Source organism: Apis laboriosa, unplaced genomic scaffold (genome assembly GCF_014066325.1).
Source record: "Apis laboriosa isolate Shangri-la unplaced genomic scaffold, ASM1406632v1 scaffold14_cov150, whole genome shotgun sequence".
NCBI classification, from domain to species: Eukaryota; Metazoa; Arthropoda; class Insecta; order Hymenoptera; family Apidae; genus Apis; species Apis laboriosa.
The window spans coordinates 2143506-2159433 of NW_025221798.1; the positions used below are offsets into that span (position 1 = coordinate 2143506).

The 15928-nt window shown below is 33.5% G+C and overlaps 1 protein-coding gene across 9 annotated transcripts in view; it reads left to right on the top strand.

The window, feature by feature from the left end:
* Positions 1–15928, top strand: part of LOC122710662 — a 57437-nt gene that overhangs the window by 21416 nt on the left and 20093 nt on the right. For 5 of the 9 annotated variants that reach the window (XM_043928644.1, XM_043928641.1, XM_043928649.1 and 2 more), the window contains exons 9-13: positions 6533–6954; positions 7040–7090; positions 7342–7392; positions 8462–13928; positions 15389–15799. In XM_043928644.1, the coding sequence (XP_043784579.1) occupies positions 6533–6954; positions 7040–7090; positions 7342–7392; positions 8462–13928; positions 15389–15799 (6402 nt within the window). The remainder of the gene's footprint in view (positions 1–6532; positions 6955–7039; positions 7091–7341; positions 7393–8461; positions 13929–15388; positions 15800–15928) is intronic. The other 4 variants (XM_043928646.1, XM_043928642.1, XM_043928645.1 and 1 more) reach the window with 4 other exon arrangements.

Below are 15928 nucleotides of genomic sequence, written 5' to 3' on the forward strand. Positions count from 1 at the left end.
TTTAATTTGGTATAAAATTAATAATTGAGATTAAAAAAAAAACCTTTTTCCTTTTCTTTAGTCTCGATCGATCGGTAAAAATTTATACAATTTCGATCGATTTGGTAAAAAATTCGATACAGCAGGCTCGAGGATAAAATCCACGTATACCGTTGTTCTCGGTGCATTTCGCATGATACAAGCCACGAGCAGGGGATCCGAGTTGAATGCAAATCGCATGTTTCACGGCGTGAGATATCCATCCAATCTGGAGGGACCCGAGCATCCTGCAAACATGGACGTGAGAAGAATATGCCAACTATTAATCACCGGCTTCGTGTCCATGTATTTTTTGCTTTTTTACGCCGGGATTATCGTTTTTCTCTACATTCTTTGGATAGGATAGATACGTTCAAAATAAAGGGATTTTTTTCAAAGAAATTTTATTTAATTTAAATGAACGGTTTTTGTTGAAGAAAATAAAAAAAAAATCGATTTTAAAACAATGAAAATCTTTGGTGTGTAGTTTTTAGATTTTTGTGTGTAGTTTCGTTTTGAAAATGTAGATTAACAGTTAGCGAGAAGTTGTGTGAATTCGAAGTGGATATTACATTTTAAATTTATTTATTATTGTTGTGATTATTATTATTATCGATAATCATTTGTTTTTCTCTTTTTTTTTTAATCGTTTATATGTGAATGAATTGCGAAGAGAGAATAACTTACTATCTTTCGATCAAAGAGAGCTCGTATAATTAAAAAAAAATTATAATTCCATAACAACATCGTTGGATGAAACTTGTTCAGAAAATCTTTGCTGAAAACGTGAGAACAACACGCCCACTTATAATCCGCTTCTAATTAATTAGCTACTCTCCTGAATAATGCTTATATCAGTACAAGAAATAGGAGGAAATTTAGGCGTCTCAATTGTTTCCTATGTTACGGTATTCGCAAATTTTTCCTTTGTAATTCTAATAATATGACTAAAATAAAATTTTACAGTTACGCAGAGAAATTAATAATTATTTTAATCCAATTTTATAATTTGAAGATTAAATATATGATATAAATATTTGGTTCTTTTTTATTTTTTTAATTCTTAAAAAAATAATTAATTACCTAGTATCTAAATTACTTAATTTGATATACAAAAAAGAAAGTTTGAAGTATTAATATATATTAATAATCTGATTAAAAAATTTACATATTAAAGTTTATGAATAAAAACAAAAATATCATAACATAAGATTTTTAAATAATAATATATACATGTTGCTAATATTTATAAAATATTTTTGAAGAGTCGATTCTATAAGTCAAACACAAAAGTTGATATAAAAATATTGTTTGAAGATTGAATCTTATTTATTAACTTATAATTAATTGAAGTTTAAGTTAGAATAAGATAAATCTATCTTTATCATGCTAACTTCTTGCTCTATCTCCATCTCACTTCATTCAAATTAAACTTCAATTATTTATAACTTAATAAATAAATAATAATCAATATTTTTGTATATCAATTTTTGTATTTGTTTTGACGTTTAGAATCGATCCTATAAAGGTTTTCTACGAATATACATACATATTAACACCCTGAGAGGCAAGGTTGAGCGCAGGAGAAGTAAGCAAGCAGGTGAGACGAAGCGAAGCGGTGCTCAGGAAAACAGCATAGAAATAATAGTATAACAACTTCTCTGTTTCGCTCCATAGTCCGCTCACCTGCGACGTTTATACAAGGTGTCGCAAATTCTGCATAATCGCTGTCATTTCAATAGTGAGCTTCACATTAATCTATAGTAATCCAAATATTTAAAATTCTAAAAAAAATTAAAAAAGATTAGTACTCTATATTTTCTACAACCATTTTTGATTATATAGAAAAATCACATTCACTTGAAACAATTTTTTCTTCTTTTACTTACCATAGATATTTGTTTATATTATTCAACTGTAAATAAAATAATTTTTTATTCTTTTTATATTTTTATTTTCACAAAAGATTAGTTGTTTATATTGCTCAATCATATTTACACATATTTTACTAAAAATTAAATTTGAATGAAATTATTATCTTTTCTTTTATTTATAAATCAAAAAAATCTTTTTATATTATAACATTTAATTCAAAAAGAACTAATCCTACTAAAATAAAAAATTCTATTTATTTACCATATTATTATATTAAACAACTTATTTATTTAAACATTAAAAAGTTTAATCTTCTATATAACATTTAATCCAAAAATGAATTAATCCCATTAAAATGATTCATATTTCTTGTTTTATAATTAAAAACATATATATTCTTGTCTGAAAAATTAATATTATATTTTAAAATAAAAAATAATTGCATTTATTTTTAATTAATATTATGGTACACAGTGTACTTACTGCTGTAATCCTATATATTTGTTATAATCTAATTCCAATCCCATTAAAAACACAATTCAATCAAAACAATTGTCTCCATCCTCTATTATCTATTAGTCAAGCTAGGCATGATTAAATTCTCATTAATCCTCACCGACAACTATATTATTGTTATCGTCTTTTTTCACGGACATCACAATCTATTTTTTCATTATATTTTTTGCATCACCCAGTATACGCGTCACAATATACACAACGACGCCACTATAGGAGGTTGTTCCGCGCTGTAGTAAGGTAGTGACCGATGCTGTTGGGATTCAGGTGTGCCTCAGACGCTCTTAGTTCTCTGGCGGTAGCCCACGCGAATCGCCACTGCTCTTTCTTTGACAGTGTGTCGTTTACCTCGAGACGATGACGAAAGATCCTGAGTACGCACCGGTCTCCGTTGCAATACACTGGATAAAGCCCTTGCCAAGTTTTCCATCAATTTGATCAAGGTTCGTGAACTTGGTTGCAAGTATGACCCAGCAGGTGTTTTTGAAGTTGGAATAGTGAGTTATAAATGTTGAGGATGGGAATTGAGGAATTGTAAACAGTGACAGTTGCTGGCGAACACTTGGTAGGAGCATTAGTGGGAGTATTGGTGCTTTATAGGGTGACTCATAATATATTTGAATATATTATTGCAAGTGTAAGTAGATAGAAAATTATATATATTTTCAAAATAGAATACTCTAATATTAGAATTGTTAAATCAAATTAAATTGACTAGATTTGTTGCTTTGTAATTGCTTTTAACAAAATTAATATTAGTTTCTATTTAGTTAGGAATATATAATTATATATAATATATAAGATATAATATATATAATTATATATATTATATATATTATATTATATTATACATATATAAAATAATATAAGATATATAATATATAAAAATTAGTGTAAAGACATATAATAGTTTATTTCATTTATTTTAACATTAAAATAGTTCAATTAAGTCAAATTGATTGATTTTAAAATGATTTCTTTTATTCATTATATATTATTTTATCATATATTTAAAACTAATTATTAAAATTACACAAATGCTCTTGGCAAAATTAGTATTAATTTTTATTTAGATAGAAGAATAATTATATGAATCTAATTATTTTTTATAATGGTATTTTGATTTTAATTATCTCTATACAATACATATATTCAGATATGTATTATAATTAATAGTTTTAATATTAAAAAGTTAGCAAAAATATGAATTAAAATATATGAAAAAAATCACTTGCAATTTGACTTGTTAACTTGATAAGATAAGGAAAATATAATTATATAATAATTATATAATAAATGTATTATATAATTAAATAATAGATATATTGAAAAGAATATGAAATTTAAAATCTTTATTAAATACTGAATTTTTTGTATTGAAAATGAAAAATATTCTGTCTTTTTGAATATTTTATGTATAAATAAAATTTGAAATAGAATTGGAAATAATGTGTAGAGAATAGATAATGTGCATAGAATATTCATTATTAGAAAATCTTTATTTATGCAAAAATTTAAATGCATGAAATATTCAAAATATAGTATGCATTATGTTATTTGAAAAATAAGATAAATTTCTATTTAATTTCATTGGTTGTCTTCAACAAAATTGTGTTTTGCATAAACATTCACAATTTATTATTCTTTTGTACAATTAATCATATTTTGAATAATTCAGAGATTTTATAATATATATATATATATATATATATATANATTAATAAATTGTGAATATTTATATATTTATAAAAACTTAAATATATAAAAAAAATATGAGTTATTCTACTTATTATAAATATAATTTCTTAAAATTTTTTGGATACCATGTAAAGTTCATACACTGAGTCATTATATACGATAAATATAGTTTCTTGAAATTTTTTGGACACCGTATAGGGTTCATACAGAATTGAATTCGATACTCTCGTGACTTTTACAGTGTCATGTTTCTCTAAAGCTTCTTTTGTTCGGCACTATATGTCTAGTTTCCGTTTTGTGAGGTTAGAAATTGATGTTTAGGAATTTTTAAATGAATCACAAATTTTAATTTGCAAATAAATTATAACTTGCATTTTTGCATTATTCCAAATATAATATTATAATTTATTTAATAATAATAAAACTTATTTCATAAAATGAATATATTAAATTCGAATACGAGAATTTAATACAGATCAAATTTAATCTATTATTCGATTATTAAAAAATAGTGTTAAAAAAAAGTTAAAAAAAAGATTGGTCATTTTTGAATGAAAATAATTTGATCTATTGATTGTTGTTTAAATTTTTTTTATAAATTAAAATAAAATAATGAAGTACTATTTTATAGTACTTCTATTAAATAACTAAATAATTTTCAATATATTTTCATTCAATTTACTTTTGCTATTTACTTATTTACAATTTATTTACACTTTGTTACTTACAATTTATATTTATTTACTTACAATATTGAATTTTAAACGAAGAAAACGTCGGAATAGGTGACAGTGAACGAGAAACTCATTGGTGGAAATGTAAATGGCCGTTTAAGGTGTTCTCCGCGAATCGCGCGCTAAATTTAGCACTCTGCCTCTGCTAAATCGTCCAAGCGTTTATAACGATTCAAAATTTCTTTCATTTTGAATTTTGAAAACGATAAATAAACACGATAGGAAACGACGAAGTAAATGCAATTAGAGTCTATTTGGACGAGATTAATTTATTCTCATACAGATAGCAATAATATGTTGAAAACAGCCTACTTTTGGCGAATAAAGAATGGCGTATGTGTTTATATGTTACAATTAATTCCCTCTATCTCCGCATTCCATCTTTTTCCGCTCCGAATTTTGCTAGGTCGGTAAAACTGCAAATTAAGACCAGATCATGATCAGATTCTCGACTATTCTCTTTTGATTGTTTCTACGATTCCATTTTCATCGTTTGTTCAATTTTATGCACTATTATTCTCAAAATTTTACTCTGATGATTACAATTTGAATAAAGATTTAGTGATTTTAGTGGATTTTGGTTTAAGAAATTCAAAAGTCGATTCATTCAATGAATCTTGATGGAATTATGGATTGTTCTATTCTTTTATTAAAATTTAAGGAAATAGAGTGGTTTCTTTTATTATTATTATGACAATTTTTTCAATTTTTATTTATTATGACAATTATTTCATTTATTTAATTAAAAATTATACTAAATAAATAGTAATCCTAAAAAACAATATTATTACATTACATTAATCGGAAGTAATTTATTATGATTATAATTAGAATGAAAAAATTTATAATGAAAGATACTTGAAAAATTTCTATAGTAAATTATCCCTCTCTTTTAATCCCTCTTTATTGCACCATATACACAATAGTGCAGCCATTTATTGTGAGTCATTTTATCGTGCCTGGGTACTTTAATCGTTAACGAGCAAAATTCGCCAGTGGTTCATTAGCGGTCAAGAATAAACACGTTCATTATCTTTATGGAATATTTGCTTAAGATCGTAATTTGTCGATGCACCTTGCGATAAAACCAATGAACTTTCAATGAATTCATTATTTCCACTGATTTTGAACGATCAATACTCCAGCTAGCTATTAACAAATAAAAAAAGAATTACTATACGTTATATCTATTTCATATTTATATCATAAATATTTTTTTGCTTTATAATATTAATAATTAAAACAAATTTGATAATAAAAATATTTTAAATTTAATAGATTTAATATTGTGAAATTTACAAAATTTCCTTTAACTTTAAAATATTAAAGCATTTCCTTTTTGTGAAAAATCAAATTTCTACAAATTTTAGTTACAAAAAATTACATCCATGAAATAATAATAAACATGCACGATTCTTATTACGATCGAAGCAAGATATCTCAATCTATCGTACTGCTATATCATACGATACATTGAAAAAAAAACAGCCAGTTTATCAAGAATTTTCCCTCAACTTTTCAAAAAAGTCTTTTCCATCGATCCACAAATCGTATCACTCTGATAACATCGAAATCAATAGCGATAATTGTCGCTAATAACAGTCGATAAAGTTCCCTTATCTGTTCATTTTTCCTCCCGATTTTATCACTGTCTTCTAATCACGCGCGAAACATCGCGTTTTGGAAAAAAGGTTCCAGACGAAGAGGCCGATCACACGCGAGGACCTGTTGTGCCGAGGAATTGCAAGGTTTCCAAACGTTGCACGTGATTGGCCGGGACGGAAGGCAGCACAGTCCTACCGGAAGTCAACAGGAGCAGCCGCTGGTCGACTACAGGCGGCTGGTGTTCATCAGCTCGGATTCGTCCTCGGGAAGGGAAGAAGACGACGCTGACAGCAGTTGCTCGAGTTCCTCGTTTTTGAACGGTTTGCCGCGCGCAGGCAGCCGTACGCAGTCGTTGGAGGATTGCGACTGGGATTATTTCGAGAGTGGGTCTCTGCCGCTGCCTGCCGGAGTTCCGGTTGCCATAAGCACGAACAACGTTGGCACGGAGACGACGAGCGCGGCTCAGGATTGGAGCTGTTGTCCTGGACGCGGGTCCACTGCCTGTCAGGTGGGTTGAATTTGTGACTGTTGATTGAAAATTACGTTATTAAAGATTCTGTCCGCGGATTCAATTGATTCAATGCATTTTTTAGGAAGCTTGGATGTTGGATGAAAGAATCTATTATCAATTTCGTCGTTGCAAGGTGATTAAATTTACATGGAAGATTTTTTTTTTTTTAAGAAATTTGAAAAATATTTTGTTAAAGATATTAGAGTGTTTGGCTAAAAGTGTAAAAATTATAGTATTCAAAATTGTTTATTTTAGTTTGAGAAATCATCTTGTAAATTTTTGAGACATTTTTTTAATTTTGTTTGTCAAAAGAGTTGAGTTTAAGAGATTAATTGTTAATTAAAAATTATAATTTAAAGATTCAGCTGATAATGAATTTTTTAGGTAGCTTGGATAGTGGATGACGATATTTATTATCTCTATCATCGTTTTAAGGTGAACAAAATTGCATGAGAGATTTTTAGATTGAATTTTTTTTTTAGAGAGTCTTGGAAAATTGGAATGTGAGGATATCAGAATGTTTGACTATAGATGTCCAAAAATTTTTTTTTTGTTTTAAATTACTTGAATTTTTAAATATTTAAATTGTCTTGGATGTGATTTCATGTCTTAACAAATAAGTTGAATCATTAATATTATTATCTAATCAAAATTGGATGGAAGAAATTTAATTTAAATATAATTTAAATAGCAAATGAAACTACTTTGGAAAAAAAATAAATAGAAAGACAGTGTGATAATATTGTGATAAATAAATGTTTATACTACTACAGATGTCTAAAATTTAGGAAAGATTGAAATATGGAAGTTTTTAAAAATTATTAAAAATCATTTCTTAAATTTTATATGAAATAATTTTATAAATTTCTCTTGCATTTTCTTGTCTATCTCTTATCAATATTACGCTGTAATCTGTATCTATATGTTACACAATTTTTATCGTCATTGTAAAAATTCAATATTTTTTTTGCAAATGATCATCAAATACAATTACACATTATATTATAATTTATAAAAATAAAATTAAATTGAATTAATTGTTAATAAAAAGACAACAATATTAAGATACTCTTGCTTTAAATGCGGAAAATTTCATATTTCCGCATTTAAACATTTATTACATTTATCTTATTTAAATAAATAAAAAATCAAGAAATTTCACAAAAATCTTCCATAATAATTTAAGATGATGTAATTCAATATCTATTCTATATTTAAATATTTACTTTACTATTAATTGAAACTGTTTGTTAATAAAAAGACAATAATATTAAAATACTCTTGCTAATTTTATAAATATTTCCATATTTAAACATTTATCACATTTATCTTATATTCACAAATAAAAAATCAAGAAACTTCACAAAAATCTTCCATAATAATTTAAGATGATGTAATTCAACTGTATTTAAATACTTATTTTACTATTAATTGAAACTGTTTGTTCAATTAATTCAAAAACCTAATAATACCAATTCTAACTTTTCATCATTCCCCTTTCCAGGCCTGTGGAGGTTCTCGAGGAGCAAACGTATTACCAGTACCAGTACCAATTCCAGTTCCAGTCCCATATCCGGTCCCAGTCCCGGCATCCCTGTGGACCAGCGACTTTGCAGCAGCCGCATCCTCCATGATAAGTCGCAGCGGCGATGCCCACTCAGAGCCAGGAACACTGAGGTTGAGAGGCGACCCAGCTGCACCCTGGTTCGCCTGGCACCCACGATTCAACCAACCCTTGCACGGTTCCAGACTCGATCCAAGGTTGACCAACGTGTTCGACCCCGCTACACTAGGTTCCTTCACGCCCGACCAAGTGTTGTACTCGACCATCGAACCATCCTCCATACCGACCACCGAAGAGCTTCGTCAACGAATGACCAACCTGCGCATCAATCGAGACGAGAGCGACGATGCTGCGAACACGAAATCCGTGGAAACGAGGCAAGAGGCCGCTTTGCTGGATGTTTCGAGCGAGTTGAAAGTTGTTGACCAATTATCCACCGATGTACAGATAAATAAGGATAAATTGGACGAGTCGAAGAAGGGAGGAAGCGATGACGAGACGAAAGAAGCGAAAGAGGATGAGGAAACGAGCTGTCAAGATTCTGTGAGCGTCTCTTTTGAGAACAGAAGGGGGCAAAGAATGTACGAGGACTCTGGCAGTTCTTCTGGCCGATCCTCGGCGGACAGTAGCGATTTGGAGGACGATTCCTCGTCCCACAGGTTCTCCAGGGTGTTCGTTGTGAACGACGATTCACTCACGAGCGACAATGACATTGAAGATAATGGAGACGAGGACGAAGACTCTGATTCCGCTGCCGAGGACGGTATCACTTTGAAGAGAGTCACGGCTCTTCCCGACGAAGAACCTGTGGTCCTCCAGTACGTTAGATTCTTCAACGAGGACACGAATTTTGAGAATGCGAATGGGGAAGATTCGGAGAAGGATAGAACGAGATCCAACCGCAAGGATGACAGCTTGGAGATGAAAGATACGTCTGAACGAGATGGGAATGTTAATGAGAAACGTAGATCTCGAGGTAGAAGGCATAATTTAGAAATAAGCGATAAGAGGATTTCTTTGTCGTTGCAGCAACGAGAGATGCCCGAGGAAATGTACATAGCGAGTGACAACGATTGTTCAGAGAGTCAGATCGAGTTAAAATCTATAAAAAGTTTGGATCCTGACAGCATAGAACCTGTTATATTCGATAATTCTACCGAGAGCGTTGTAGAAAGGGCAGAGACAGTTATGGAAGAAAATAACCTAAAAATCGTCGAGGTTCCCTTACAAGATGAAACAGAATCTAATAATGAAAATAATTTGGATAATCAAACGCAATTGTCATCCACCGATACCTGGGACTCTAACATAATTCCAGACTCGTTGGAGGTCTCCGCACAGGAAATCGTGAACGACAACGAGGAGAGTCCGAAGTTTCACGCCTCAAGAATCGAAAATCACATTAATTCCGAAGATAATAACAATCATTTTGAAACAATAATCGGTAATTCTAAAATAATCAATGATAATCATTCGTGCGCACCAACTGATTCAAATTTAAATATAACGGAAAATTCTTTAGGATGCGAGAGTTTCACCAGCAACGAAACGAACACGACAGGCAGCGAGATAAGCAGCGACGAGCTTCACGAGTACGAGGTTACATCGTCAAACGCCATCTTTTTCGAAAACAACGATTTACTGTCACGATTGAACAAAAGTAACGAAGAAAGGACATCGTGGCTGAATCAACAACAAAGCAACAACAAGAATGCCAATTACGAGGAATCCGGCATCGCGGCATCGAACAGCGCGAGATGGAGGGAGCAATTATTATCGCAAGTCGAGGGAACAATCGTTGAGCAACCTTTGGAGGTTATCGATACCGTGACCGAGATCGATTCATTACCAATCGCCACGGAGGATGATCGATCGAGCCGAACTGCATCCAAAGATGGCGCGACAGGAGACGACGACACAGAGTCAAAATCAGACTCGAACGTGGGCAAGATCGAAACAACGGTGGACAAGATACAAGAAACGTTGAGCGCAGGTAAAGCGGATAATGCGCATGACAGCACGGTGAGAGGCGAGTGTTCTGCCTCTGGTCAGGTAGTAGGAGAAGTGGGAGGTGGAGGTGGTGAAGGTGGTGGTAGTGGTGGTGGTAGTAGCGGCGTGGAAGAGGGGATAGAAGGGGTTTCGACACGGTTTCTCTCAGTCGAGCGACGCCCGTCCATTGGAAAGGAGAATGGATTCCCCGCTGCTGCGTCGACCAAGGATTCTAACATCAGAGACAACAGTTTTGTTCACCAATACTCGCCAACGACGGCCAACAACAGCAACAAGTACAGAAGCCTCGTGATGATCACCCAGGAAGCATCGTACCAGCCGGTGAGCGTGATCACCTCGGATACGACAACCTTGTTGCAGCCGGATGAAGTGCACCAGGCTAGCCAGGGCCTGGCTGGCTATTTCCAGCTGGCATTGGAGGCCGTCTCGGAGCAACCGCATCGCAAGAATGGCCAGGGACCGAGGAAACCGTTGATGGTGAAGCGTTTGGCCAGTGTGACTGCGAATCATTCGGAAACGGAGGTAGACAGCGGGCTGAGTGTTGGTAGTGCTAGTGAAAGCGACGATGTTTCGGTGAAAAATTCGGCGAAAATTGGTAACAAAGTGGAGAGCAACGAGGAAAACGTTGGCAAAGAGCGTTTGGTTGGTAATGAGCATCGTGAAGGCACAAGGACACGTGTCTCGTCGCAGTCCAGCGATGAAAATTCTGCTGGCGGTGGGGTGGTGATCTTGGAGGAAGGCCTGGCTGACGATGATTCATGGGTGGAAGAGGTTTCTCACGACGAGGATGAGCCTGGAGCTACGACGGCCACCGAGGAAAGCTCTGAGGATGAAGCCAATAATCTTGGGGATAGGGAAGAGGAACTTCGTGGCTATCATAGGCAGGCTATCGACTTCACTTTGCACACCATCGTGGAGGAATCTTGCGAGGAGAGCGAAGCTGAGCCCAGTTTGGCCGCTGGCAGTCCATCCAAGAAGCAGAGACCTCCGTCGGCCTCTGAACTGGAGAAGTACTTCTTCTTTGGCCTTGGTGGTGATGGAAATAATTCAAGCATGGGTTCACGCGAGGTGGACAGTCTTTCAGAGACTTCGTCCATTTATTCGGAGGGTTTGGAGTCACTTGGACAGGACGAGGCTCCAGGAAATGGACAGAGTCAGGAGAGGTCGAATTCTGGAGAGGGATTTTTGAATTCATCCAGATTGGAAAAATACTTTTTGTCGGAATTTCTAGGGTTCGATCAAGACAGGAGAGATTCGGATGGTTCCGTAGGAAGTGATTCTGAAGGAAGACCCAGTCCAGAGGCACAGAGAAGGAAGAAGCTGGTTCGCGCGAGAGGTACCGGTAGATCGCACAGTTCTTCCTTGGATAATTTACTCGCTCTTACTCAAAGTTCGCAGAACTTGAGCTCGCAGAACTCTCTTCAGGATTTGAGCTTGAATCAGGATGCGCAAGAGACGCAATCAGAAGGCTCGTCCACGGAGACTGATGGAGCAGATGATGGACAAACCGCGGCCTTTGGAACGGATGGACAATTTGACACTGTGAAACGGAAGAAGAAGAAGCCTAGAAATCTAGGCACGCAGAGTCCACGTGTTCCTGACGATAGGAATAAAACTCCTGAGCCTAACAGAGAAATGGTGTTGGTTGGAGAAGTAGTGATGGAAAATGACGCAGAAGCTATTAATTCTGAGGACTCTGAACGAGCAAAAACACCTCAACCAGAATGTATTTTGTCTTCTTCTTCCTCTCCATCCGGTACCGTCAATGCTTCTTTAACTTCAACGTCGCTTGTCGATTCTTCCAGGAATGTACAAATGAGTTCAGGAGAATCTTTGAACTACAATCAAAGGTCGAAACAGCAGTCAAGAGATTCTGGATTTGTAGGTAGTTGTGACGATCTTCTGCAACATCAGAAATTACCAGAGGATGGCCAACCTGGTTCCGAAATCAGCCAAGAGAGTGGAAAAGATCGTTCCAATAACGAAACTGGTGAGAATGTTCAAGATGCGAATCAAATTTCCAATGAAGGTACCTCTGGAATCGAGAAAGGAAACGTGGTTAAGGTAGATCATCATTTGAGTCACACTGCGCTGCCTCACTTGCCAAACGCTTCTCTCTCGAGGAAGGATAGCTTCAACAATTGGTCCAGTGACGAGGAAACGAACTTGATGATGTCCAAGATGAGACAATTCTTCAAAACCATGGTGGCCAATTCGAATGGGCAGAATCAGAACACAACTAATGCAAATTCAAGCGCAGCTTCACCTGCACCCAGCCCTAGATTAGCGGGCTATGCATCAAAAGCCAGATTGTGTTCACAAAACCGTACAAAGCCACCTCAACTGGTATATTTTGAAAATGAATTGACTAGATTAATGAAAACAGTACCAGGAATTCGAGACGAACAAGTAAGAGAAATAGTCGAATACCTTAGCTCTGAAGACACGTGGTCAGATTCATATGATAGTTCTGATTACACTAGTTCCGACTTGGAAGGAGCAGCAGGTGGTCGCAGATCAGCTTTACAGGAACAGATCTCGCAGAGTTGTCAACAAATTATCAGCAAATTTGACACGACGTCGGGTGACAATCTATTAGACAAAGAGAGAGAAGATAAAACTGTGCCAACTCCTGGAATTCAGCCACCCTGTTTAGGCAGAGATACTGCGTTTGTGTATCAGAAATTAGTTCAGAGTTTCACAAAGATGGCAGGTGATGGAGTTAGTTCTGATGCCAATTCGACACCGCATAGTAGTCCACCATTGATAGCTAAAGTGATGCATCATATAGGTAGTAGATTGGTTGCTTTAATGCATGAAGTCTCTGAAGGTGGGCCAAGTGTGCAGCATCACTCCACTAGTTGGAGACGTTATTCTCAACATCACAGAACACCTTCCTCAGCTTCTACCACTGAAGATGATGATTCCACTTCAGATTCTACTAATGCACCTTCGTCGACGCATTTGCAGTTACCCAGATCAAAATCTCATGATCCTTTACTGTTGATTAATAGTCATCCAGCAGCTTCCACTGGACAAGAGGGAGAGGAACGAGAAGCTAGTGATTATGAGAGGTTCTCTTGGAGAGGCAGCTTTGAATCAGCGCTAATGGCTGCTGATTCTAGGACGAAATTAAGCCTTTTGGCTTGTTCTGGAGATAGTGTCGGTGCTAGTGCTAGTGCTAATGCCTTAGCAATGGCAGCTAAGAGAAGAAGTGCTGGAGATTTGTTGTTCAATCCTAAAAGCTTTTCAAGAGAACAATTGGACAGAGTTAGGAGCTGTGGTTCCATTGGGGGTGGAAGTGGTGGTGCTGCCAGTGCTGGATCAGTGGAAGAAAGAATCTGGAGTAATAGAAGAAGATCATCTGTTCCTGATGCTAACACAAGAGGGGAATCTGGTAAGTTTACTTTATGTTTATTTTCTTTATTTGAATTTCTTTTATTGTAAATTTAAAATTTTTTAAAATTTTCATGAAAGAATGAAATAATTGAGCAAGATATTAAAATGTTTTTTGTTATGAAAGAATGAAATGATTTAAAACAAATTAAAATTTAATTGGAAAATTAGTTTAGAAATGTAAATATTTTTGAAGTACAAATACAAATTAAAAAACAAATTAAAAAATTAAAAATGGTTTGGTAAACAGAACTCTATTCAATGTGAAAAGTATATATCAACTTGAACTTTAGAATACATTTGTGATACTCTTATGATTCTTAACATTTCAAATGAAGACAAACAACATTACACAAGTGTGACATAATATAGTATACTTTTGATGATGAATAGAGGAGTATAATAAATTGTTTCATAATCGTAAATTGCATTTTTAAATTCTTATATAATACTTTAAAATAAACATAAAATTTCTATATATATATATATATAGATTTCTTTTGAAGAGTTAAGAAATATGCAATTATGCTAATGACATAATAGAAATAATTTCTTTTCTGATTCTATCTATTATTTTGAAGTAATCTATTCGAAGATTAAATCATTTTTAACCATATATATTATTAATTCTGTTTTATTTCCATTTTCAACATTTTCTTTTTGATTCTAGTTTTTTTGTTTACATTTTAACTTTTTAAATATCTTTTTTGTATATAATATCAGTCTATTATAAAAAATAAAATTGTAAATGTGATTTGAATTGTATATCGTAATGAATGATGTGGATGCAGCATGGATAAAGAATAATTGAACTGAGTGAATGTTTAGAGTATTGATTGCGAGTGAAAATAATTCTGAGAATATAAATGAGGATTGGAATGTATGATATCACATGAAGATTTATCTGCATAAAAAGAATATATCTTTAAGAACATAATGTGATTTATAAGAGTAAGAATTGTTTTTATTGTTAAATTTTTTTAATACTGAATAGTATTTGTAAATTGTTTAATATCTTAATTCTAAATATTTTAATTAGTTCCATGAAGGATTTAAATTCTCTTTTTTAAGATTAGAGTTTCGAGTACAGAATAGAATACTTAAATATAATAAATTTCAGAAAATTTATGATTGAATACCTTGAAATCATTAGATTCTATAGAATATATTTATACTTAGAATTCCAAATTTTATTGAAAACTCAAAAGAATATTTTTTGGATCATCAGAATCTAAAATTAAAATGTAAAATATTAGTCAAATTGTTAAATTTTATAAAATTTATGAATAAATTTTGGTCTACTAAAATTAAAATACAAAATAAAATATATCTAGAACTCAAAATTTAAGAAAATCTAAATCGATTGAATCCAGAGATCAAAATATAAAATCTCTGTTATTCTTTAATTATCTACCACCAAACAAATCAATCAAATAAAAATGCAAACCAATATATTAACAGATACGTCTACAGGTGACGAGGACACCGAAGACGAGCTCGAGTACAGTGGTGAATCTCGAGCAACGACTCTTCCACGCGGAATGCAATCTGCCATCACTGCTGCTACCAATTCTTTACCACGTTTACCAGCATCCACCGCACCTTCCGGTTTAACGACGACGTCAACCACGCCATCAACGACAATGCACAAAGCGCACAGTGTCTATCATTTTTTGCCTCAACATTCTGGTGTGAAATCAGCCAGATACCGTCCTCCAGGATTCGCGAGGAACAGCAATGTTCCTGGTGTATTGGGAGGACCAAAACGTGCGGTCAGTGCTCCGGGACTCCAGGTCTCGGGATCTCAGTCTTCCAATGGAAAACGGGACAATTCGAGGTCGAGAAGGCAGCAGACTATGTCTCTCACGCCTGGTAAGTCTTCTTCCAAGTTTTCTTTGTTGTATGTATATTTCTTTTAAATTATATGTGCATTAATATTCAAAATATATATTTGTATTTATTCTTTTATATATCTATTATTATATCTTTCTATGAGCATGA